General features: G+C 39.8%; 1 protein-coding gene across 1 annotated transcript in view; it reads left to right on the top strand.

Annotated features, from left to right (window-relative positions):
- TUBGCP6 (tubulin gamma complex associated protein 6) overlaps positions 1-26898 on the top strand; it is a 27713-nt gene extending 815 nt beyond the window's left edge. Inside the window, exons 2-26 of the mRNA XM_014524601.2 lie at positions 6-476; positions 1303-1466; positions 4172-4382; positions 4898-5071; positions 6296-6417; positions 6852-6927; positions 8636-8745; positions 10533-10624; positions 10732-10871; positions 12322-12471; positions 13086-13167; positions 13264-13352; positions 13467-13582; positions 14507-14645; positions 14746-14859; positions 15081-16377; positions 16897-16952; positions 17059-17251; positions 17498-17666; positions 18863-19004; positions 21474-21668; positions 21973-22105; positions 22347-22560; positions 23904-24103; positions 26500-26898. Coding sequence (XP_014380087.1) covers positions 6-476; positions 1303-1466; positions 4172-4382; positions 4898-5071; positions 6296-6417; positions 6852-6927; positions 8636-8745; positions 10533-10624; positions 10732-10871; positions 12322-12471; positions 13086-13167; positions 13264-13352; positions 13467-13582; positions 14507-14645; positions 14746-14859; positions 15081-16377; positions 16897-16952; positions 17059-17251; positions 17498-17666; positions 18863-19004; positions 21474-21668; positions 21973-22105; positions 22347-22560; positions 23904-24103; positions 26500-26591 — 4941 coding nt within the window. The 3' untranslated portion in view covers positions 26592-26898. The remainder of the gene's footprint in view (positions 1-5; positions 477-1302; positions 1467-4171; positions 4383-4897; positions 5072-6295; positions 6418-6851; positions 6928-8635; positions 8746-10532; positions 10625-10731; positions 10872-12321; positions 12472-13085; positions 13168-13263; positions 13353-13466; positions 13583-14506; positions 14646-14745; positions 14860-15080; positions 16378-16896; positions 16953-17058; positions 17252-17497; positions 17667-18862; positions 19005-21473; positions 21669-21972; positions 22106-22346; positions 22561-23903; positions 24104-26499) is intronic.
- The last annotated feature ends 74 nt before the right edge of the window (positions 26899-26972 follow it).

Below are 26972 nucleotides of genomic sequence, written 5' to 3'. Positions count from 1 at the left end.
TGGAGGCGCTCGTGGAGGGGCTGGAAACAGCGGGCACCTTGCCCTTCGCCGAGGTGAACTCCGTCCTGGACCTCCTCGTGCAGCTCGCGGGGACGGGCCCTCCCCAGCTGCTCCCCCCCAAGAAGGACTATTTCCTCAACAACAAGTACGTTGGGAGAAACGTCAAGTACCAGGGTTACGACTACTACGATGTCAGCGTGTTCGAAGCCGACATTCAGTCACTCATTGCCAGCGAAGAGTGTCAGTTCCATGACACCATTCAAAAGACTCTTCAGATAATGGAGGCGGCGCCTGGCACAGGGCTTCCTGCCATCGGGTTGTTTTCGCAGAGCTACCCTGCCGGTGACAAGTTTGAAAAGGAAACGCGCGTCTCGCTCTTTGGTGCTCTCGTCCATAGCCGTACATATGATATGGACATCAAGCTGGATTTGCCGCCGGTACCTGACAATGCAGATTTGTCTGGTCTTGCAATTAAAGTACGCAGCTAAAGCATTTCTTTTCACATGAACGTACATTAGTTCAGCGTGTATGAGCGGTTCCAATATACCTTCTCAAAACAATCTTTAATAAATATAAGCTTTTCTTGTAGCAGTACAAATGTTACAGAGATGTATATTTAAAGCATCTGCTTACATCTTTCTCTGTGCAAAATATTTCATTTTTTTGGTTGGCTATCGCTGTGCTCCCTTCCACCCCTCCCCACGGGGTGGGGGGGGCCATGGCGTGGTCATGGGCTCACTTGCAGCTCCCTACACTGTCCCTGTGTCCTGGGGCAAAGGCTGGAAGTGACAGCTGGAGGTGGGAGGCTGAAGCCTGGAGACTCCAGCTGCTCTTGCAACTATAGTGATGGGAGGAGCCACAGCCAGGTGGGAGCCTGGGGACTGCATTAACCCCTCACAACTTGCATGTTCTGGAACATTACAGATTATTGGCCATTTACAATGTCTGAACTGAGAATATGTTCCTAGGCGGAGTGAAATAATTCTCATTTAGTTGTATTGGTATTTTGGTTTAACAGTTATACTCTTAACTTTTGTAGGCACAGATATATTATCATGAATTGATGTGGATTTTGTTATTTATGTTGCAGATATCAGTTTCATTTTCTGTAACTGAATCTCAAACTACTCACTTTTAGGGGATTTCCATTAGTCATTAATAGAATCACAAGAGGAAAAAACAGTTGATGGTATCAAACCATTTTATTGCAAATGGGAGTAGACTTCCTTTGTATTAACATATGTTACTCAGTTAATGCAGCATACATGTTTGCAGTAGTCAAATTATCATGATTGTTTGCAGGTTCCACAAAGCATAGACCAGTCTGAAGATGAGGGGTTCCAGTCAGCATCCAATTTGACTCCTGATTCTCAGTCAGAACCAAGCATGACTCCAGACATAGACCTTTGGGATGCAGTGCTTACATATGGACCCAGCAAACGAAGGTGCTGGGAAAGAATTGGATAGTAAGTATCTGATATTATGCATGCAGTTATCACGCAACTTACTTGTGTATGTGTTTTAGTTGGGAGTTATTTTACTTAACATAAGTAAGAAATATGTCATCTGTTTAGGAACACAGATTTCAATATGCTGCATAACAAATGTGACAGGACGAGTCCTACAGTTTCAATTAACTGCCTTTCAAAGATGGCAGCTAAACTTTTTGTAATGAGAGTAGCAAAACAGGGGAAATTAATTTTTGTCAGAAGTCCTGAAAAGGAGATGTCTATGGTTTATGTCTAAAATAATCATTGTTTGCTTCTAACTGAAAAAGTTAAAGTCAGAGAATGATAGGAAAATAGGGCTGGAAAGCATGTTAGGAAGTCATGTAGTCCAACCCTCTGCTCATGGCTGCATCACTCCTATCTAAATCAGGAAAGCCAAGGCTGCGACAGAACTCCAGCTAGCTACAAATATCAAGGACAATAAAAAGTCCTTTTTTAGATATGTGGGGAGTCGGAGGGAAAGCAAGGGCAACATTGGACCCCTGCTAAATCAGATGGGACAACTGACAACTGATTCAGGAAAAAGCAAACTTGCTAAATGAGTACTTTGCATAATTTTTTCACCAGTCCCATGGGATGTCCCTGCCCACTGCGGGACAGGGAGACCCGGGTGAGGGAGATTCCTTACCCTCCATCAAAGCTGACCTTGTGAAGGAACACCTTGACAGGCTGGATACCTTCAAGTAAGCCAGCCCTGATGATTTACACCCAAGGGTACTCAAGGAGCTGGCATGCATCATAGCTCAGCCCCTGGCATGGATCTTCAAGAACTGGTGCTCTGGTGAAGTGCCCGAAGATTGGAGAAAGTCAATGTTGTGCCTATCTACAAGAAAGGGAGGAAAGTAGATCTGGCAAACTACAGGCCCATCGGCCTGACCTCTATCCTGGGGAAGGTCTTGGGAAAGATTATCAAAGAGGCCATCCTTAACAGACCAGCTGACAGCAATATTCTGAGGGATACCCAGCATGGGTTTGTTGCGGGTAGGTCTTGCTTGACCAATCTCATTTCCTTTTATGACCAGGTGACCTATCACCTGGACAAGGGGAAAGAGATTGATGTCATATATCTCGACTTTAAAAAAGCCTTCGATCTAGTATCCCATGATCACCTCTTGGCAAAACTGGCTAACTGCGGCCTTGACCTCAATCCTCTGGCGGGGGAATTGGCTCTGTGGTAGGACCCAGAGGGTGGTGGATGATGGAAGTCAGTCGTCATGGTGCGCTGTGACCTGTGGGGTCCCTCAAGGCTCTGTCCTAGGGCCTATACTTTTTTAACATCTTCATCAATGATGTAGACATTGGTGTCAGAAGCGGACTGGCCAAGTTCGCCGACGACACCAAACTCTGGGGTAAAGCATCCACACCTGAGGACAGGAGGGTGATCCAGGCAGATCTGGACAGGCTCATGAAATGAGTGGACAAGAACCTGATGGTGTTTAACACCGAAAAATGCAAGGTTCTCCACCTTGGGAGGAAAAACCTGCACCGTACTTACAGGCTCGGCAGTGCTACGCTGGTTAGCACTACAGATGAAAGGGACTTGAGGGTCATGATTGGCCACAAGATGAACATGAGCCTTCAATGTGATGCTGCGGCTAGTAAAGCAAGCAAAACTCTGGCTTGCATCCATAGATGCTTCTCAAGCAAATCCCAGGACGTCATTCTCCCATTGTATTCAGCCTTGGTGAGGCCGCAGCTGAAGTACTGCGTCCAGTTTTGGGCTCCACAATTCATAAAGGATGTGGAGAAGCTTGAGAGAGTGCAGAGGAGAGCCACGTGCATGATCAGAGGTCAGGGAAACAGACCTTATGATGAGAGGCTGAGAGCCATGGGGCTCTTCAGCCTGGAAAAGCGCAGGCTCAGGGGTGATCTGATGGCCACCTATAAGTTTATCAGGGGTGCTCACCAGGATCTGGGGGAATGTCTGTTCACCAGAGTGCCCCAAGGGATGACAGGATCAAATGGTGCAAACTCCTTTTTCAGTTATAATGACAAGATTCTTTGGGTGAATCTGATATCTTTTATTAGACCAACTAAATAGGTTATAATAACTTGCCTGACAGCTGACTTACCAGGTACTTCTCCACTATTCATCCCCCTTCTTTCCCCCCCCCCCAGCCTGTCTCTCACCCATTGACTCCTCAGTCTGCATTTTCACTGACTGCCTGTCTTGTATGCATACCAGTACGGCTTCTGGCTTTTTTACTTTTCATTCCATCCAGGAAGCTGTCTTGTACGCATACCAGTACGGCTTCTGGCTTTTTTACTTTTCATTCCATCCAGGAAGAGCACACATCAACTGCTGAAACTTCCTTAGCCTGACAAAGGGTTTTTGAACCCGAAAGCTTGCTTAAAAATTGTTCTCCAACTATTTAGTTGGTCTAATAAAAGATATCAGATTCACCTAAAGAACCTTGTCTGCCTATATCCTTAGACCAACACGGGTACAACCTACACCCTTGTTCCTGGCTTAATGTCATTTACCAGGTGTTTATAGTTAGGGGATTGCTAGAAAGCATGTGGTTGTTTCATAAATTCTCTAGAATATTTCTGTATTCTGAAAAATATGACCATTAAGAATGGATTCATGTTGATAGTGAAGAGAAAGTTGACTTCTTTTTATGATAATATCTTTTTAATGTTTTGTGTTTATTTTGACACAGCCCACCTGGTAAGAAAGAGGAGCCATACCTTACAGAAGCTGGGAGAGAAGCTTTCGATAAATTTTACAGACTTCGAGAAGGGGAATTACAGCTATTTAGTAATACCATCCTCCAGCTTCCTCAGCTAGTGTTAATGAAAGAATCCGAACTAGTTAAGGATGTCTTGAATGTTCTTATTGGTGTGGTGTCTGCTACATTTTCACTTAACCAGGTAAGAATCATAGTACTTAGTCGCATCAGATCTCATGATTTTGTGGTAGAGACTGCTGCAAGAAAAATAAATACACTTCATTCAAAATGTCATTTTTACTGGTATTGTTTATAAATAATTCCAGTGTTCTTTTACACTTTACAAAAGAGACTGTTTACCAGTAAACTAAAGTAACAAAAAATAGGTTTTTTAGGAATTAAATTAACAGATTTTGGAAATAAGAATAAGTTACTAGAATAATATCTGCAAAGCTGTTTATGATCAGAAAATTAGGTAACAAGTTTCTTCTATGCATTTCAAAACATTAATGCTTTAGTTTTCCTCCGGAGATTGTACTAAATTAAATCTATTTGCCTTGCCATCCTAGGTGTTGGTTCCAGTTACTGTAATATCTGAATTGTAAATCTGCATTGTTGTATAGAGCTTTTTCCACATATGTGAGCTGAGTTGGGTATTTACTTTAAAAGAAACGTGCAGTTGTGAAAATACTTGTCTCCCTTTTTGCTCCACTTTAGGTTGCTCAGATATTTGTGATAAAGGAGGGGGTATATGTATCTGGAACATCACCTGAGAGCATGAACAATCTCCTATCAGAAGTTGCTGAATATGGAACCTATTACACGCGACTGAGTCGTTTCTCTCTTCAGCCAATCTTAGACTCTTCATACAAGAGAGGACTGGTATTCCAGGTACTATACCCATAGACTTGTTGGTAAAATAATCTTAGCTTAATAGGTTAGTTATTTTAGATAAAGAAAATTATGGTCTTCATTTGACATAAAGCTGGAGTTGCTGTGTTCTGTTTTTGACACTTACTTTGCTGTGTTCTGCTGAAGTCTGATGCATGTTGGACGTGAACATTTAGATTGGATATTACTGGCTACTGTTGGCATAGACCAGTATTTCTCCACCTTTTTGGACTCGAGACACACCCCTCTGAAAGTGCCAGCTCTTAGCTTTCACTCATTTTTTTGATTATGAAAAATAATAGAGCAATTCTTTTGGTGCAAAGGCCATGACAGGTCAGAATGTTTTTTAAACTCTGGATTTCCATTTGAAATTTCCAGGTTTATTTTGTGAACTATGTATAAGTGTTTGCACACATAACAGTGCTAATATTAAGTGGCACAACAGCACACCCTTAAAAGGGTCTTGTGGTAACCTAAGGTGCCATGGTACCCTAGTTGAGAATGGCTGGCATAGACCTTGATTGTGCAGTGAGCTTTGCCAGTGTAGAGCATTGTTGAAAGAAATAGGGCTTTTCAAAGAGCTGGGATTCAAGTCACCTTAGTAGTGAAGAAATAACCTTGATATACTGTTTTATTGGAAAATAAAGAGACAGCTGTTTCTTAAATTGAGGACTATTTCTAAATAGTTTAAAGTTTATATATTAAGCATGACATTAGCTTTTTAACACAACAAAGTACTTTTATACCAACCAAAAAAGAAATAAAACAAATGAAATAATCCCTTTTAATAGTCTTTATTTGATATATTTTGGAATTGCTTGCTGTCTGTTGGTTCTCCAAACATTAATTAGATCTAGCAGTGTTCAGATTTATCTGTGTGTGGTCAGGGGCAATGTTAGTTAACTTTTTTGAAAGCAATTTTTTTGTTAGTACTACCTCTTGTATAACTATGAAAATATAAATAATTCGATTGATACATTCCTTCCTGAATACTCAACTCCCATTAACAGAAGTTTTCCATATGGATCAAAAATAATAACAGGAAGAAGAATATCTCACTATCCTTTTCCTTAAGTAGTCATTGAAATTGGACGCACTTTCCTATGATAATGTGGATGTGATAATGCAATAAATTTATCTTTGTATACGTGCAATATATCTTTGAACCTAAACAGAGCACTGATAATTTTAATAGAGTGTTGTCATTGTGTTTTCTTCTACTAGGCGTTCACAAGTGGACTGAGAAAGTACCTCCAGTATTACAGAGCATGTGTGTTGTCAACACCTTCTACTTTAAGCCTTCTAACAATTAGCTTTCTCTTCAGAAAATTAGGGCGTCAGTTAAGGTAAAGTAATAATAAACCTTTGTAGGAATAAAAAAATCCAATCTAGTTTCATCTTTATCAAGAGACATTATTGGACATTCCTTCCTATACAGTATTTTAGTGTTCAGTTTCTTATTTTTTTTACAAGTTGTTTAAATTCTAGAAGTAATTAAGGAAGATGTGTAAAGAAAGGCTCAGTTATCTATATTGAAGTTAGATCATTTGACCTACCAACCCAATAACATTTTCTTTGTCGTAACCCATTTATCAAAATTCCTTCTATGGTTTAATTTGGAGTATTGTTTTTCAATGTTTCCCCTGCTACACCTGTTATAACTTTGATAATGCAGAAGGGTTGCTGCGTGCCATCCATGTGTGTCTCATTTCATTAAGAGGTATGAACACTTCCTGAGACCACAAGTGTCTTATGCATTTTATTTTATCCTTCCATTTAGGTATTTAGCTGAACTTTGTGGCATAGGAAATGCTGCTCTGGGGATCAGTGGAGGGGCCAGTGCTTCATTTCCTATGGTGATTATTGATTTTACTCTTCTTGTTACATTTGAGTTACATTATTTGTAAATTCCTTTTGAACACGAAAGTTGTGGGGTCAGAGAAGGTGTGGTTGTTCTGTGACAAATGTATTCCAACTGGTGTTCATGTGTGTCTGCCCTTAACACTTCTTCTGTGAGAGTTCATTCTGGTGCACAGTTCCTGTCTAGTTTCACCCAAAGTTTCCATGGGGGCATCTAGTACACTGAATGGGATATGCCATGTTCCCTGATGTGCATTAGTTGGTTTTATTGTGAGGGGCGTTCACTGTTGTGATGCAGGAGATGTTGACAGGTTCTTCATTTATTATTGAGGCAGGGTTGTGTCCCATAAGAAATCTGTTGATTGGAGGGGAGTTTGCTTGTGATGATGAGTTGGGCCAGGTTTGAGGGTTGCTTGAAGGCCAAGAGTCGGGAGCTGGGAATGCTTCCTCAAGCATCTTTTTTCTGTTATAGGCTGTAATTGTTTGATGATCCTTCTTATAGATTCCAGTGTGGGATGGTGTGTAACAACCAGGGAAGTGTGATCAGTGGGAGTTTTCTTTCTGTATTGTAGTAGGTTATTATGGGGTAATTGTGTAGCTCATTTATATATGCAATCTGTTTCTTTTCTGGAGCATCCTTGCCAGATAAAGTATTTTTCAGGCTGGTGAGATGGGTGTTGTGAGTGTTACCACCACATGTACTCTGAGGAGATCTGAGAGCTTGACTGTAGATTAGCTTGACTGTAGATTTCTTAGTACAACTGGCGTGGTTGCTGTCTTTGTGAATGATATGTATGGTACTCCATCGGTTTCATGTATACAGGGGTTTGTAGGGTGCCATGGTCCAGTAAAAGATATAACAAAAGAGTCTTGCCTTTCCACAATGTTTGGATGACCATGGCTACAACAGCTCTCCAACCCTACTAAAACCATCTACCAAGCCAAATGGAGCATCTGGCTCCAGCAACAAAACCGTAAAAAAAATCCCTGCTATAAACCCCCTCTGAATAGAAAAGGGTTTGAGGTGAATACATGCATGCCTTTCCATTAGAGTATGGTTTGTACACTTCCTGTTCTGTCTCTCTCCAATGAGCCTCCCCTGCTCTTAGTTCACAACTATTTTAAGTTTTGGAATTTTTATTCTAGTAAGCTCAACTAGTAAAGCAAAAGGGTGCCTGCTATCCAGGAGCAAGTTAAGAAAAGGATTTACAGTTCAAAACCAATTTCTCAAAATATGCTTAGAAGTTGATTGAAAGTAAGATCCTTACAATGATCACTGGTATAATATACCTTTTGTTTGAAGTAATTTGAACAGGCTGTTGCACTTTGTATTACCTTAAGTTTCTGTGACAGAAGTGCAGTCCTAGGTAGGCTGCATTACAGTAGTCCAGTATATTGAAATGATAAATACAAGGATAATGGAGGTGAAGTTGACATGCAATAGGGAAGCTGCCATCTGGGGCTGTTAAAGCACCCCAGGATCTGGTAAGAATACTGAAGTTTCCAAAAAACTTTGTCAGTTGAAGGGATGTCACCTACCTGCACTATTTCTTCAGGTGTTTTTCACCTACCCAAATTGGACTGTGACCAAACCATCTATATTTAGTTAAAATGGACGTACAATGTGTATTTTGTGAATCTGTTATTATCAAGAATAAATTGCATTTTCCTATCCAAAAATTAAGGTGTGTTTGTTTCTTTCAGGGAGTGAAATTGCTGTCATACTTGTACAAAGAGGCTCTTGATAACTGCAGTAATGAACATTACCCAGTTCTTCTGTCTTTGTTAAAAACCAGCTGTGAACCATATACAAGGTAGGTTTCATACTATTAGCTTTTTCAATTATGATTCAAAGTAATGAGTAATGTTATAAAACTTGATTTATTTTTTTCATCTGACATTTTTACTGTTATACTCACTTCAAAGAAATGGATAACTAGGATTTATTTTGTACATAGCAGACAATAGGAAATATGGATAGTTTTTAATCACCTGTAATGTGTTTCTTAAAGAATGACTAAAAAAAATGGCACTGTGTGGTTCCATATTTGCCATTGGTACTCGGGTATTAAAGTACAATGAATTCTGGTTAAGTGGTTACTAGGATAATTTGTACTCTTGTATTTTTAGTTGGTACACTGAATCCCTGCCATAATATTCAAAACATTTATCTGTAAAAGTACAATTAGCAATTTCCAAGTATACATGCACGCTAAATCACTGTAGTGTTTGCTTCTGATAATTAATTGGCACACAAGGTACTCATCTGTGCCATTTCTAGCACCTGCCTAACTGATATAAGGCATTGGATATTCTTAAGCTTTACTTGGCTCAAGTAGACATAGACAGTCGACTGTTATACTTGGTTGATGGTGTGTGCTGGTAAGACTGTCAAGCAAAAATCTTTGATTATTTTAATCTGCCTTAAAATGACAAGTTAACCAGATTCTTAGCAATTCATTTCATAAACAAAATCCTTGTTTTTGCCAGCCCATCAAATTCAGCCATGGCTCTGAGACTACAACAGTATTTGGCATATCTTCTTCTTTTGCTTCTTTGCCAACAATACCAACTAATGCTTATTTACCAGTTCTGTTGCTAGTGTTCAAACCAGGAAAAATTCTGCTTCACTGTCACAGCTTTTAGTACTAATAGAAATTAGTAAAAACCCTTTTTTGTCACTAGCATAGGTAGTCACGACTAAATCCAAACTAGGATAACTGTTAAGTAAGAGTGATCTTTAATAAAGTCTCCATTAAATTAAAATACCTAATTATGGGTCCAATCCTACAGTTTTTGTTTACAGCCACACTTCTGTTTCCCCCACTATGGTGTATATTGTAAAACTAAAGCCTTAAATTTATATGAATGTGCACAAGTGTTTTCAGAAATTTGTTATTGCTTAATTGACATTCTGATAAGTGCCATAGAAGTAATTTCCTGCCAGATAGTGGATGTCTGGAGAATCTTAATCCAATCATACTTTCAGTATCTCTTCAGGAAATATATAACCCCAAGGTTGGTATTGCTCCTGTAACTCATAAAAATATAAGAATGTTAACACACGAAGACATAGTTTTCAATTACAAATTTAAAGCTGTGGTTACATCTGCTGCTGTTGTTGTTGCAGTTATAATACTAGTTTTCATATATTTAACACATGTTCCTCTGAAGTTTCTTAAGTTTAAAGATGAGTTGTTGCACTTGATTCCTTCCTGCCCCACCCTTATGACAGTACAAAGGGTACATATATGTCCCAGTGTGTGTAAAAATTAAAAGATAGAAGTACTTAAGGTACTTACTTAGAGTAGAATAATTTTTTTAGTTAACATCTACCATAAAGAGGATATTTGTTATGCCAAAAATTAACCAAATATTGTTAAATTTTGTTAATATCAGTGTGAAATTCTAAATGTGACTTTTAATTTTTATCTCCAGTATGATTTAGACTTGAATTTTTGGCAAGACTTTGTCAGATATCCTGGGTGAGAGAGAGAGAGAATGTAAAAAAAAATACTCACATGCATATTGCTTAAAATAAAATAAATATATGAAAAAGAAGTTTTAATTCTTTGTGTCATCATGTTGTTTTTCTTTTTAGATTTATCTATGATTGGGTGTATAGTGGTGTATTCAGGGACGTTTATGGAGAGTTCATGATCCAAGTAAATGAGGATTATCTCGGTTTCAGAGGTACAGTATATACGCACAGTACTTCCGACTTTGCTTACTTTGTTTTTTTGCATTTAGTTTGACTATCAAATGTGGTTTGATATTCCTTGTTTTTGTCTTGTTTATAGATAAACATTATTGGACCCATGGATATGTTTTGATTTCCAAAGAAGTAGAAGATTGTGTCCCTATTTTTTTGAAGCATATTGCCAATGATGTATACATTTGTGGGAAAACCATAAACTTACTGAAACTGTGTTGTCCTAGGGCAAGTACCTGCTTCATTCTTTCATCTTATACTTATAAAATAATAAATTCTTAAAGCAGGTGTACTAGTTCTTTTGGAAACTTTCTTCTTTAATAATAAGTGGTGCCATCTAGGGCTAAGCACAAATGGTCAGAAAGCCCAAGGGTGAAGCGATTCAGTCTTTGCAGGTTACTCTAAAATGCAGAGATTAAACTGAAACAGACATGAACAGACATTTACCTTGGATTCAGGAAATGCAGCCACATGCTTGCAGTGGCTCAGGCCAGAACCTAGAGGGCTCTAGAGCACGGCTCTCTGGCATGTATCCAGCACAGGCTGTGTGTCTGCTTCCTCTTCCTGCTGCCCCTGAGGCCTCTGGGATTTGCAGTTCAAAATCACAGTAGCAGGACTCTGCAGCGTTTTCCATCACTTCTTCATCCTGCTTCCATGTGCCTCTGGGATTTTAGTCCACAGTTGCAGCTAGCAGTAGATTTGAGCGGGGGAAGGGGTGTTTAACTGTTTAGCATCCCCTCCCTGGCTGCAGACCCCAGCCAGGGTTTGCCTGGGTGGGGCAGTGTCATCGTCGTCCCCCCCCGCCCCCGCTGACTGGGCTGCATCCCCAGCTGGGCTTGCCCCCCCTCCCCGCCCCCATTGTCAGCCAGACTTCACTGCTCCAGCTAGGGAGCAGAGGGGCCGGACCAGGCCTGCTCTCTGGAGCAGACAGCACAGCCCAGCCCAGGGCTCCAAAATGTGCTGGGATACCGGGGGACTGTGATTTATCTTAACCAGAAGTTTGGGACAGCAGTTTCATAAATGGTTTGACCCAAATCAGTTAAGTCAGATACTGCATTCATCCAGGTTTATCTTAAGCCAATTTCAGCCATTTTGAAACTGGTTTAAATGCCCTGAGCTTCTGTTCTGTTACAGGTTTAAACCAGTTTCTGATAACTTAAACCAGTTTATATGTAACTTCTGTCCCTAGGAGAAATGCTGATGAATGCTTTTGGCTGTTTGGTCAAGTATTTATAACTTCACAATGCCAACAAAACAGAGGTTGGTATGATCCTGAAAAAACTGTGATTATGTGTAGCTGCAGTAAATTGGGTGATGAGAGTAGGTCTGGGCCTGCATAGGAACAACGCTCTACACATCAAGGGAATCTAACTAGTGGAAACATAGGCATCTACATACTTTAGGTGCCTCTGCAGTTAGATGGGAGTTTTGAACAGCACACTGTTGAACCTAGTCTTCTAAGTTACATCTACTTCTAGTTAGGCACTGAAATTCTTGGTGGACTTGGTTCTTAAAGCCATGAACAGTTCAAGAGCATAATATGATTAAGCACCTTTATCAGATCAAGTTTCTTTGCAGCAAAAGCTTGCTTTGTGCATAAACAACCATCAGCCTAATTGCTTGCTTAAACTTTACAGAATTCTCAATATTTAAATGGGAAAATATTTCTTCTTTGCAGCATTACATATGCTGGTCAGATATCCCTGTTCCTCGGATTTCTGTCATATTTTCTCTAGAGGAGCTGAAAGAGATTGAGAGAGATTGTGCAATATATGTGGGTCGAATGGAAAGAATTGCCCGTTATAGTTCTATAAGCAAGGAAGAAAAGGTAAATGAATATTAAAGAATAATGATCTTTGTGTTATTAAGGTGTTTTCTTTACAAGTGGATTCTGATTCCTTGTGTTTATTGTCTGTTTAAAAGAACCAACATTTCTCATTAAAGTCTTGCAAACTTTTGTCTGCTTACTCTTTCTACTACTATCTCAGCAAGTAGTCATTGGTACTACATTCTAATTTTAACAGGTTTTTTATGTTTTTAAAAATGGTTTTAGATAATTTCTTCTTTATTTCTTTGTGACTTCATCTTTAATCTATAGTAAAAAATATTCAAGATACTAAATATTCAAGATATTAGAACTTGACTGTTAATTAATATGTTCAATTTGTCAACATCCTGTTATAATTAGCATGGCTAATTGTTTTATTATGGCTTCATTAATATAAGCAGACCATTGTGTTCCTGTATTAGGCCATGCTAAAATTTAATACAGTTAGTTACTAGACTAATGTGTCCCATAATACTGTGGGTATAAATCTTGAAAGCTAACTACATTAGATAGTTGTGTTTTCTGTACATGAAAAGAAAGTGCATACCTGTAATTTCAAGAGCATAACTTCATATCTGAATAGCATAATAAAATGGTACATGTTTATTCTTTAGGATTTGCGTATTGAAATTGCAAAGCAAGAGTTAATTGTTCATGCTCGAGAAACAGCTAATAAAGCATTAAAAGCCATTAATGGTAAGTTATAGTAGTATTAATTTAATAGTATTAATTATTCTTTCTTTTTTGTATATATATGCTCATGTAAATAACAGTCATTTTAATTTATAACAGATCGACAGATGGCAGAAAAAATGACTTTGGATGCAAAGAAACGTGAACGGTTTCAGAAATTGAAAGAGCAGTTTGCAAAGGAACAAGAGGTATTTCTTTGGTTGAATTGTAATGAGTGTATTTCTTCAGCAAGAAATTGGAAACATATGTACACATTTCCCAGACTTAGCACCAAGTGGTTTTTGTTTTAAATGTTTTTGCAGCGCCGCCTTGCATTGAAGCAGGAGGAGATTGATGATGATTTCAGTTATGCACGGGAGCTGAGAGAGAGAGAAAGAAGACTAAAAGCTTTAGAAGAAGAATTGGAAAAAAAGGCAAGGTAATGTGTTTGCTAGTCTTCCAAAGGTTGTATATTAAATTTTACCATACATCTTAAAAAATACTGATCTTTTCTCTTGGCATCATAATAGGCACAGGTATCATGGTTTTTGTCATAATAAAAAAAAGGTGGTATATCAAAGGAGGCTCAAATTGGGAAGTGGAAGCTTCATAGCCTTTTTTGACTATTAATTCTAGTAATTAAATGTGGGTTACCATTCTTTCTTCTGAGTCTACATGCACTTAATCCTGCAGTTAAATCTTTGCAGGTGTTGTATTGATTTCAGTTAGGCTATCTATGGGGTCAAAGGTCCATGCAAGTGGATCTTTTGGCACAGAGTAGTATGTAATGGTAAATCCCATAAACCAGTTTTATCTGGATTATTTTCTGAGTGGATACCAGAGATTGGCTCGTATGTTCCAAGACATTAAAATGCCTCACTGGTTGTGTGATGTGTCGAATGTCCTGTCTTGGTCAACTCTTTAATGTGACATATTAGCAACCTCTCTTCCAAGCTAGGTGTTCTTTGGCTGTTATACAATTAAGAGGAATGGAGGCATCACCACAGACCTTCAAAATCTAATTAAGTTCAAGGATACCCCTTATTCAAGAGTCAACATTGCTTTTACTGAGAACAATTTATTCTTGTAACTTTGTTAATTTAATATGTAAGCAAATCTCCATGGAAGTTTTTAAAGTCTAGTTTGACATCGTTCGTATTTATGGACCTTATTATAATTTATTTTTATTAATTGACAGATTAAATGCACTTAAATAAGTGTCCTATTAAAATACTTCTGTTGTCAAAATTGCCATAATTTTTTATCACGTTCTCTCAGCTGGTTTCTGCTCTGTGGATGGAGCTTCTGGCTTTTAAAACTTGAAGAGTCAAGTGTCTCTAATATAGTTGTCTCTCTACTTCAGGCAAGAATTAATTGACCATTATAGTAAACTTTCTGATGATGCAGCTCGTAGGGAGCAGAGGGCTTTGTGGAAAATCCAGCGGTACAAACTGGAAACAGCCCGTCTCAAGTTCCTGTTAGAAGATCAAAAACACATTGAGGTATCTTTACATCTTCAAAGAAATATTATTTAAAATACTTCAAATAATATTTCAATATTTGGTACAATTAATCTTTGTGATTTGGCTGTTTTGATCTTAGGAGATGCTTGAAAAACTTCCAGATGGGAAATTTAGGAAGAAATTAGATGTTATTCCTTATGAACAGCACCAGACACTTCCAGTTACAAACGCTGTTGGAGATCCAAGTTCTCAGGTTGGTTTATTTTCCTGCGTAATTATTCATGGCAGGTTCAAGGTTCACTAAAGTAAACTTGGTAAATCTGTTTAAAAAGCAGAAGATTCACTATGATAGCACTATGAATGGTTTTTACTATCTACCCATAGAAAGAAGACATTGAAAATAAAATGTTCGTTATAAGAGAAATTTTATTATGTGAAACTAGCCACAGGATATAATAATTTTTTGTATTTCAGGTGTCTTCTCTGGAACCTGTACATTTGGTTGAGAAAGTTGGCAAAGATGATTCTGAATCTGGAATGGAAAATGTTACTTCTTCCCATAAGCCATTGGCTTTACTACAGTCAGTAAATAATCCTATTAGTCAGCATTCTGAGTCAGCAGCAGAACAAAGTACAGAGCAAACATGGAGTCCATCACATAGTGCTAACTCCCTGCCTGAATCCCATGTGAATATTGAAGATTTCTTACCAAAACCACAGGATGAACAACCTGTTCCCATTAGCATGCAAGGATCTTTGCTAGATGAAGCATTTCAAAATATTGACTCAGATCTTTCTCAAGTAGGTGAAAATCAGGCTATTTTGAAAGAAGCATTACAAGGAGAAAGTGATACACATTTACATAAGCAAAATGAATATGATTTTAATACAGTTCTCAGGCCATCTGCTGTTTTACAAGGACATATCGGAGTTGGAGAAAATGTGTTTGATGTGGAAAATAGGAGGCCTCGGTGGAATATTCATGGACATGCATCTGATGCCAACATTAAAATAGGGGAATATGTACCTCAGCCAGAGACTTACCAGTTGCACTTAAAGTCTTATGGTCATTCTTCAGATTCACACATAAAAATTGGGGGGTACGCTTCTGAAGTTGAACCTAGCCAGCTTCGGTGGAATATCCACGGGCATGTTTCTGATGCCCATATTAAAGTTGGGGAATATGCTTCAGAGGTACAACCCTCAAGGCCCAGGTGGAATATTCATGGGCACGCCTCAGAAGCCAATATTAAGATTGGTGAGTATGTATCAAACGTAGAGCCTGCAAGGCCTCGGTGGAATATCCATGGTCATGCATCTGATGCCAATATCAAGATTGGACAAAATGTATCTGAGATTGTACCCTCTAGGCCCAGGTGGAACATCCATGGACATGCTTCCCAGTCTCACATAAAAATTGGAGAGTTAGTTTCTGATGCAGAGCCTTTAAAACCTCGTTGGAGCCCTTTTGGCCATGCATCTCAATCAAGCATTCAAATAGGTGAGTGGGCCCCTTCTACCGAAAATGATCCATTGCCTCATCGTAAACCTATCTGTGGTCCCTCATCTGACTCTATGGTTCAGACATTTCTGTATAACAGATCAGGTTCTCCTGTTGATGGAAGTACAAGAGATAATAAAACATCAGGTGGCAAGGGAGAAGATTTGCCAAAGTTACAGTCCTGTGACAAGGGTCCAGTCCTTTCAGATTCTAATACTGAAAATGATGGAAAGCAAGAAAACCTCATAAGAGAGAAAGAAAAGCAAGAAGGTTAGAACATAATAATCAGAATAATCAAAGTGTATTCAGTCAGCAGTTTTGTTGATTCCTGTGAAAATAAATATCTGTGTGCATGTTCTGTCTGGGTGTTTTATGATTTAATGGAATGCATGGTTTATAATAGGTGTTAGAATTTAGAGGCCAGAATTGTGACCGATCTAGTTCTCCGTATATAAAAGGGTACACTATTCTTTTTCTGACTTAAACATTTGTAGACCACTTAAACCTATGGTTTTTTGAATATATAATTTTCATTGTGAAATCAAAGGAACATGGCACTTTTAAATATAGCAGTGCCAATCGCATAATATAGTGTGAAATTAAAATTTCCACTTTGGAATTGTGATTTTAGTATAGATTTTGTGGACTTCAGGAACTACTGTGTACTTTAAAAACAGATATTAAATATGATCCAGATGCTAATTAACTACATAAAGTAGTTAGCTCTATTTTATGTATTTGCAAACTTGATTTTTTTTTATACTATTTCCTTTTTTTTTGTCATTACAGTTATTGCAAATGACGTCATCAGGGATCTCCCTAGAGAGACTCCCCAGCGTTCACAGGTAAGAAGTTACCTGTGGAAGGGATCTCCCATCTCTACGGTGTCAAAGGAGTCAACACTTGGTGATTGAAGTCTCTTGTTCCTCTTGTTGTTGTCTTTTCCTTTAGACAGAAGAACCTGAAAAGTCAACGGTACCGAATATTATATCTCAAGAAACTTTACTTTGTGAGCCTAGTGCTTCTGAGGCTAAAGAGAAAGGAGGTGATGATGATGATACCTGGAAGAAAGAACAAGCTTATCTGAAAGCCTTATCAGACCAATACTGTCTTGAAAAGTACCAAGACAGCTATGATTTGATGTGTGAGTAGAGTTCATGAAATGGTACATGAATGGAAAACATTCATGAACGTGAATGAGAAATCAAAGTATTTAAAATATAGAAATAATACCCTGTTTTAAGTCAGCAAAACCATTTCTGTGTATAACAATCTGAAATCTAGATGTTATAATTTTCTAACCCAGAATGATTTTAGATGTTTAATTGAAAAATCTTATCAAATATTTAAGTCTAATTGTTTACCATGATTTAATATTTTTTCAATTTAGCAGAGCTTCCAGTTTCCCATCTCTTACATCATGTCATACCAAGATCATACACTTTCCCAGTGGATCCTCTGATGCAGTCAGCAACAGATGAAACAGCTGTACAACTAAGTGAGCTCTTATCTCTGCCAGTGCTGATGAAACGTTCTATTACTGCTCCCTTAGTATCTCAGTAAGTATTAGTAATAGTAAGAACTCATTTTGTAAACTTGCTTAATTTTCTTTAGTGGTCATTTTCCATTAGAACTGAGCTCCATACATATTTCTGAACATCTTTCCATTCTTCCAGAAGTGCATCTAATTCAGGGGTCTTCAGTCTGCAACTAGTGTTGGCCTGAAACTGAATCAGGTCTCAAGGGTTAAGGAATAGGAATTTCTCGGCCTCCTGATTTTCCAGACCAATATACTATAAACAGCATTTTGATTTCCCTTGAGCATTCCTGGAATCTATTATTTATCATGTTTGTTGTTTTAGCCTGTCAGAGGCTGTTTTGCAGCAGGGGGTGCAGCTACATGGGCGCTTTATTGCAGAGTTGACTAATTAGCTCTGCAGTAAAGTATCACCATCTAAACATGCGCCTGTATTAGGGTACAGTAAATTACTAAACTCCGCCATAGGATAGTACTGTCCAGGATAAGTACTATCCTATGGTGGAGTCATTAAGTGTATGAAAATTCAGGTGTAGCTGGTGACCAGGGTTGGCTGAGGCATGAGGGTGCTATAGTGTAGGGGCTGGCTGCCGGCTAGCCCCACACTATAGCATCCTCATGCCCCAACCAGCCCCTCTGCCACCCAATGCTGCCACCTTGAGCACAGGGCCAGCCCAGGGCTGCTCCTCCCCAGCTCAATGTTTTGTAGTCTCAGACGCATGTATAAACTCTGTTCCCAGGGGATATAAACTTTGGTGCAAACTGCACCAGAGTTTATTGCTCTCCACTAATTGCATGTGTAGATTCACCCAGATGGAAGTTATTTACCTTGTTGCTACAGCAAAGGGAAACTCTGTATGCCAACACAATGGAACAACCCATGTTGCAGTGATATATTGAATGTACAAGAAACTGGCTACTTCAAATTGTTTTATAGGCAACCACCTGCTTCATCGGATGCTATAAATGTAGTTGTAAATTATTGTCTGCAAAGTAGGTTGTTGCCTACAAAAGCTCATGTGTCTCTGAGCCAATTAGTTTCTAAGGTGCCCCCTATCTTACCTTTTGCCTGAATTCCAGCTAACAGGGATAACCACATCTGTGTTTATGTTTGTTTTTAGGTATAGCTGGCCCTACCCTGTGTAGGGTTGTGCATGTGCACACATGCACACGCAGTGTATGAACTCTCTTCTATTCCTATTCTCTCTTTATTTTTAGTGTTTCCCTAGTGAACAAAGCAGTAGTTGATTACTACTTTGTGGAACTGAATGTAGAGAAGCATTTTGAAGCACTAAGACACTTTTTGTTAATGGAAGATGGGGAGTTTGCACAGTCACTCAGTGACCTACTATTTGAGAAGGTATTTGCATGACTTGTTTTGTAATTCCTGTATTTGATTCTTTGCAGCAGGCATGAAGCTTGTTAAGTTCTAATGCTCCATAAAGTGGTGTTAGGGCATAACTAGCTTCTTCACCTAGCCTATGAGCTAAAAACTTAACCGAGTCATGGTGATAAACTCGAGTGAATTAAACTCCTGTCTGAGCTATTTTCCTATTATGCATTCTGTCTCCTGTCGTGCCAACACAGCAAATCCAGTAACAAAGAGGCCTTGCTGAGACTTCAGTAACTGTGGGCCAAAATATACCTGCACCTGGAAATACACATAAAAGTGGCCATATGTGGCTCAAGAAATTCTGTGAGTGTATCTTGCTGCTCATTTCACTGAGTAAAGTGTAGAAAGATTTGGAAAAGGAGGCAGAGAATATCACTCCTAATTTGGAGCCGAGAAAAGAACCCCACAAATAGCCTGTACAGGGTTTGGCCCATCATGCTGCTGCTCTGGCCCCTACTGTGCCCTGGAGCCCACTGCCACTGGTTGAGCCTTTTCCCCTCCCCTTCCATCACCCTTCAGGGGCCAGTGCAGTAAGGAGTTGGTTTGAACCCTCCCACCTCAAAAATCCTGTACAACGCTACAAAGAGCACATTTGGGGAGCTGGAAACTGCAGCGGGCAAGTCAGAACCAGCTTTCAGAAGCTGTAAGTATTTGGGTACAATCCAGGAGAACACTTGAGTTTGTATTTAATTTTCAGCTTGTGAGAAGCCTGACAGAAATCACTGGGACTGTTTTCTGCCCTGTCAAATCTGGACCTTTAGCTCAGCCATTTTAACAGCTGCAAAGAGGTCAGGATAATATAAAAACATCCTGTAATCCTGAATTTTTCATTTACATGATTTTTTTTTAATACAACCCTAAGGGCAGCTGTATTAATCCTGCCCCTCCTCCTCTAGCTTTCAAAGGCTACTGCCTTGTACTCACCTGCCACTTTTTGGATGCATGTATATTTAGAGACTGGCCTTTAGAGACTCAGTGTGAACTTTGGGGTGCTCCCCTTCTGATTGGCCTCTGTCAAGTGTTTTCTCTCTCTTTGCCCTGGGCCCAAGCCTCTAGTTAAATCACCCAGTGTCTCAGGGGCACTAATCATGGCCCTAGGCTTCCAGTCTCCCCTGTATAAATGTCCATGCCTCATGCATCTTACTCTGGCTCCGTTCACTGCACCTTCTGGCCCTGTCCCCACGTCAGGTTACTCAGCCCACTGGACCGCTGGCCCTTGCAGGACTCAAAGCACAGCGTGCCTCCGAGGCACCTCCTGTAGCCACCAGTCCCTATGGCCACTTTTAGACCTCCAGTCAGAAACACAAGCAAACTGCTTGACACTAAAATACCTAAACCCTGTTCTGGGTCACTATACCACAGCAGCTCCCAGGCTCCCCTTTACCTGTCTCCTTCTAGCTCTAGGGTACCTTGTGTGTTTGTGGGTGTATGTCCAACAGCTCAGTCTCCAGGACCTCCTTTCTGTAGGGGTCTAAACTGAGTTTATATCCCCTGGGTTCCACCCTTTCGAGTCATGTGGGCCCAGACCTAGCTACAAGTGTGTCCCCTTGGCTCAGTGGGCAGCCTGGTCTCATCTGCTGCAGACTGTTCAGCTGAGCTGCAAGCACTGCCCATTTACTAGCCTATAGTTCTACCATTTCACCTATTGTGGTGCAGCTAGTTCCCAGGAAGTCACTTGCAGCCATTAGCCCTTGTCTTGGCTTTCCATCGGCTGCTATCTTAGCTGTCTACAGCAAATTGCTGCCCTAGACTGCTGTTCTCTCCTCCTTAAATTAATAGGGTTCCTTGACCTCTGTTATATGCCTACAAGTGTGAATTGGCTCTGTATGTCTCTGTATAGCTCCCATAACAGTAGCTGAGCCCATAGGTTTGTGTTTTGAAAAATAAATGAGCTGGGTGTCATTTACATTCCCTGCCTACCTACGTGCCTAAATCCTGTCAAATTGAATTGCCCTGTACATTGCCTAAGTCTCCCCATTGGCTGCATGGGGATCCTAGGCCCCTAAATCCAGTCAAATTGGATTTCTTTACAGGGACCAAAGTTGTAGGTGTTCTAATGCCTAAATCCTGGCCAAACTGGTCTCAGACTTAAGAGCTCAAGTCCCTTCTGAAAATGAGATTTGGGCTGCTTAAGTCACTTAGCGCATTTTTTACATGTGCTCTAACGTAGTCTGATTAGAACATGTTGGAACGGAGTCGATTAATCTGCTGGAATCTAATCAGAACGCTCCAGTGTGCTGCAGCATCTTGTATTTAGCATCCCATGTTTCAAAAGAGCAGCGGGGGTGTTTTAACTAAGATCATTAATTAAAATCCCCCATCCCAGAGCACATGTATAGGCACCGTTACCTGCTACTAAATTTATTTTAACACAACAGCATGACTCTCTCAGTGTTTCTCTAAGAATAACAATATGGGTTTGTTTGTTTTTCCTAGCTTGGATCAGGGCAAACGCCTGGTGAACTGTTGAATCCACTGGTTCTCAACTCTATCTTAAATAAAGCCTTGCAGTATAGTCTTCATGGAGACACCCAGCTGGCATCTAATCTTTCTTTTGCGCTGAAGTACCTTCCAGAAATGTTCAAACCCAATGCTCCTGATGCTTTGAGCTGCTTAGAGCTAAGGTACAAGGTAAGAAAGCACATAGAAAAGAGTACTTGAAAGTTATGTTTTGCCCTACACCATGATTTTTTTTTTACTGTGAGCATTCATGTTTATTGTTTGTTCTTTGGTGTATAATTAATGTGTATAGTATGTCTCAGGGGAACAGAGTTAAGAAATTAAGATAGTATAAATGAACTTTAAAGGGTTTGCTCAGCTTGGGCATCCAGTGATACCATTTTGCACATTCATTCAGTTATGTCCAGAGCAATTATCTTTCTAATACCTGTGACTGCAAGGGCAATGTTAATGGCAGCCTTTCTTTCTTTTTTAGGTTGACTGGCCTCTGAACATTGTCATTACAGAGAGCTGCATGAATAAATACAACAAGATCTTCTCCTTTTTGTTACAGTTGAAGCATATGGTTTGGACTCTCAAGGATGTTTGGTTCCACTTGAAACGCACTGGTAAGATAAATTAGTAAATTAGGGTTCCATTTAAAACGCTGGTAGCTCTGTGTTTCAGGTACTTGATTGTAAATATGCTCTTTAAAAGTGTCACATTAAAGCTTTAAAAGCCAAAATTTATTCAAGAAAGCTTATTTGGTATTTTAGGCTGTTTTTTTGCAGGTAATGATCTCAAACTGATTTTTATGGAAAAGATGGTCTCTGCGGGTGTTGAAAATAACATCTTGTTTTTTCTTTTCAGCCTTAGTGAGTCGAGCATCGAATTCTGTTCAGTTTCGGCAGCTTCAGCTGTATAAACATGAAATGCAGCACTTTGTAAAAGTTATCCAGGGTTACATAGCTAACCAGATTTTGCATGTTACGTGGTGTGAGTTTGGAAACAAACTGTCTTCTGTAGGAAACCTGGAAGAGATTCATAGAACACATGCAGAATACCTCAACAAAGCAATCTTCCGGTAAGCAAAACTGGGAAACTCTTCCAGTGAGAAGAATAGTCAGTGGAACTATGCCAGTTTACCCAGCTGAGGATTGGTTTACTGCCTTCTGTTTAAAGGGCATACCACACTCCAAACATACAAAAATAATTTTCTGAATGAACTTTACAACATTTAGGGTTTGTATTGTAGGACAGTAGGGTAGAAGTAGGATGCGTGAATTCATCTAGTTCTGCCATCTGCTCAGCTAGAATAATCCCTGACTAAACCATCCCAGCCAGGTGTCTGTCCCAACCTGCTCTGGAAATGTCTAGCAATGGAGATTCCATAGCGTCTCTAGGTAACCTATTTTGTGCTGAACCACCCTCAGAGAAAGTTCTTCCTAATCTCCAACCTAATCAAAAGTCAGAGTTTCACCTGAGTCTAATGTAACCACACTACATGTCAACATGACAATTTTTAAAACCAGTAGCAGGCATAGGAGTGGTATACATTGCATTGCTTCTGTCCACCTTTCATTTCCTGCCTGAATGACCTGCTACACACTTACAGCTAAGCCTTCAATACAGGTCTAGAGAGTGGCTCTAAATTATGTGTCTGGAGCCAAGACAACTTCTGTGTCCTGCCACTCTGTCCTGGATTCACCCAACATATAAAAATAGTGATTATAAATCATGTAAAACCTGAGTATGGCAAAAGCACTCAGAATATTACTGCTTTTTCAAAAAAGAAAAGGAAGTGCATGGTTTATACTAAACACCAACTTCTTAAGTGAATGTGCTGTGCTGTGTCTACATGCACAAATATTATGGACATATAATCCGAGTTGAACGATTGTGCAAGCCCAGCCCATGCTTTCTATATTGTATGCACTTTTAATGCATGTACAGTGCTCGTTTCGGAGTTTAGGACTGTGTCATAGGGTAGCAGTTATAATATGAAGCTACAGACTGTCACCATCTGCATTCATGAAACTGCAGGAAACAAGACTGGCTTTAGGAGTCGCTTGCTGTCAGCACTTCAAGCTTCATGCACAGTAACTGTTTCTAACCTTAACTATAGACATCCATAGGGATTGTAGTAGAGAGGAAAAAAGAAAAAAGAAGTAAGGATGAGAAGAAAGTACCTCTGAGTGGTATGTGGAGTGAAAAGGGGGCTAGAGGAAGAAAAGATGGTCAAAAGACAAGGGGAAAAAAATGTGCAGAACAGGAAAGGTCAACACAAGAGAAGACTAAGAATGGCATTTCTGTATGGCATCTCATGTCTTACAGACAAGAACAGCAGCATCCATTTGTCTGCCCCAGTATGGTGGTACTTACATTCTCTAGTTCCAAACAGTTTTCTAAATGTCTTTGTTTTGCTAGGGGTCTACTGACTGAAAAGGCAGCCCCAGTGATGAACATCATTCACAGTATCTTCAGTCTTATTTTGAAATTTCGCAGTCAATTAATCTCTCAGTCATGGAGCTTTGATACTGGGAAGCAAATGGCCATTCATCCCAACTTTGGTTTGATGCAGCAATCTTACAATACCTTCAAATATTATTCGCACTTTTTATTCAAAGGTAAGAGATCACCTCTGTTATTTTGTATCAGTCAGTTAACACCTGAAAACTGTAAGTGCTTGCAGTTTCCTCTGACAGTGTAGTAGCAAAGCGAGCAAAGCAAGAGGGTGTTTGTACTGAGCTCATTAGTTCATTACTTCTGGGAAAGGTAATACCTCCGGGTGCCTATTCATGAGCATGGAGGCTGCTCCGACGCGCTGAATTTCTAGTTGTAGTGGTAGTTACCACACTCCAGCAGCCTCCTGTATCTTGTGTATCATTATCCCAGGCTTAAAAATGGCAGTGAGGGCACTTGAACTAAAGCTCATTGAGTGGCTCTCGGAGTCGCTCTAATTTAGGCGCCACACCTCCCACCCTAGGAACATGTGTAAAAGTGCCCTTCATGTCTACTAATTAAGATCTTAGTAGCAGAAGTGTATTGTTTTTTTTTTAGCAGATGTCCTATAATTTTTGCTTATATACATGGGCAAAAATCTCTGCTGCCCACCTTAATGCATGGTTAGATTTCCTAGTTATCTGGGAGATGGTCTTTGGAACCTTGCATTGTCAGCAGTGACAGATGATCATATCTAAAATGGCAGAAAATCTCTGAACTCTGCTTTACATCTGTGTACAAGTTAAATGGTGCAGCTTACTGAAAGATTGGATATCTTCTGCTAACTAGAGCTGAAAATTAATCCTTCAGGCAAGTATTTTGTCACTGCAGCTTTTTTGTAGAGTGTTTCATGTTCTGTATCAAGTAGAATTTCTCCTGACTATCACTCTGCTGGCAGGTTAAGAAACTTGTAGAGCTATCTTCTGTATTTCCCAAATACCAGCCTTTCAGACCCTTCCCATATTTCTGCCAAAAAATAACTTTTTCATGTGAATAAAGGCATATTGTTACTCCTTTTTCTTAGAGGCCCCAGTACCCAAAGGAAGTCAGTTAACACCTGCTTTCCTTTGGTATTCTCTATTAAGTTCTGTTTCAGTCAGGTTGTATCCTTCAGGAAATGAGATGCCCTTTTTATTCTTTAAGGGGGTCAAAAAACGGTGTCAAAGGACAAAACGCATCAAAAACAAATATTTCAGGATGAGTTAGAGTGGCTACTTCCAGAGCCGACACGAAGCCAAAACGCTTTTGGGAACCATCTAATCTCATGCTACGAGATCTATGGTTGCTTCCTGGACAGAGATTAATAGATCCTCCTGTAAGGAAATTTGCAGAATGACCTGGTCCTTTACACACTCTTATATTAAGCACTACAAAACAGATGTGTGCTTGTTCGTCTACACGTGCCCCTATGATCACTGTGTACTGCAAAATGCGCTCTGTCACAAAGGGCCTGATTCAGGTCCCATTGAAGAGCAATGAAAAGTAATCTGTTGATTTTAGTAGCTTTGGATCAGGTCCCGATCCTGTATATTCTACACCTCCCTTTTCCTTGCATGCTGCTACTGCTTGCTGATTCCCTCCACATTGGTGCATGGAAGGTTTATGAAACTAAAATAACCTTTTTCTTGATATTATGAAGTCCACCGATTTGTAACAATCCCTCCTTTGTTGTTAAAGATACTAAATATTACTCAGTTCATAGTTGGGTTGCGCATTCATCCTATGAGTGTCCAGTTGAGACCTATTTAGCACAGCAGTCTTGGCACAGGAAAATTGCAACAGAGCTGCCCTTTAGAGCAGTGGTACTCAGCTGTGGTACTGCGATGCAGGCAGGTAAAACTGCCTTGTGTATAGGGCTGCAGCATGCATACACATTCTCCTGCCTTACTAGGATTCTGCGTTAACTGAAAAGCGGGCAGGAGAGTCAGCTTGTGCTGCAGCCCTTCCCTGTCTGTCCCCACACTTCTCCCAGAAACAGAAGTGTGGGGGACAGTTCCATTTGCCCCATTCAACTTTGTGTTCAGGGGATGTTGGGCAGGATTATATCTGGAGGTAGCAACACCCCATCGAGAACCACGGAGGTCAGTTGAGGCAGCACCAACAGTAGTTTTCACCCCAGGGCTGCTGCCACATTGAGTAGTGACTCTGAAAAGATTGAGCACTGTTGTTTATAGATAGAGTCAGGGCAGCTCAGTAGTGCCTACTGCTCAATTAAGTCGATGCCACAAACACCACAAATTGTCCTTTTGAAGAAGGTTTGGAGAAAGGTGATCCCTAATTAGAAGTGTAAAATACCATTTGTATGCTTACTCTCTTTCCTTGCCCCAAGTCCTGTTTTGAAGTCTGGCTGTTGAGCGCCCTTTCATAGTACCAGAAAAAGAGAGGGCCCATCTTCGTGCAGAAGTGCAGCTTTGTTTCCATGTACAGTAGGGTTTTTTAACAGTATCTGAATGTTCTGAGAAGGAATTGACTGACTGTGGAATATAAATTAACACTTGTGTGTGTTTTGCTTTTCCACCAGTGGTAACTAAACTTGTAAATAGGGGATACCAACCACATCTAGAGGACTTCCTGCTACGAATCAACTTTAATAATTACTATAAGGATAACTGAGCTCAAGCATGCTGTAAGGACTACTGATAGCATGGTAAAGGAGATACAGATATACCTATGTGCTTATTATTCATTTGTACGCTGATGTCATGCCAGATGCATTTTTTTTCTTTAAGAAACAGGCCATTGTGTAAAACAACGTGAAGAGTATAGCCACAATAAACAGAATCCAGTCAGACTTACAGAGCACATGCCCAGACAAGGGCATACAAATGTAAATCTGTGAATGTGTAAATTTCACTTTTCTGTGTAATGAATTTATGTCCCATGTAAATACTTGTTTGTGAAATAAACAAATTCTTTTTTCCAGCTTCTTGAAAATCTGTCCATCAATGCAAAATGTTCAGATTTGGTTTACAAGCTATATTAGATTCAGATCCA

The sequence above is a fragment of the Alligator sinensis genome, unplaced genomic scaffold, assembly GCF_000455745.1.
Source record: "Alligator sinensis unplaced genomic scaffold, ASM45574v1 scaffold600_1, whole genome shotgun sequence".
Taxonomy (NCBI): domain Eukaryota; kingdom Metazoa; phylum Chordata; order Crocodylia; family Alligatoridae; genus Alligator; species Alligator sinensis.
This window is presented reverse-complemented; position numbering and strand designations above follow the sequence as displayed.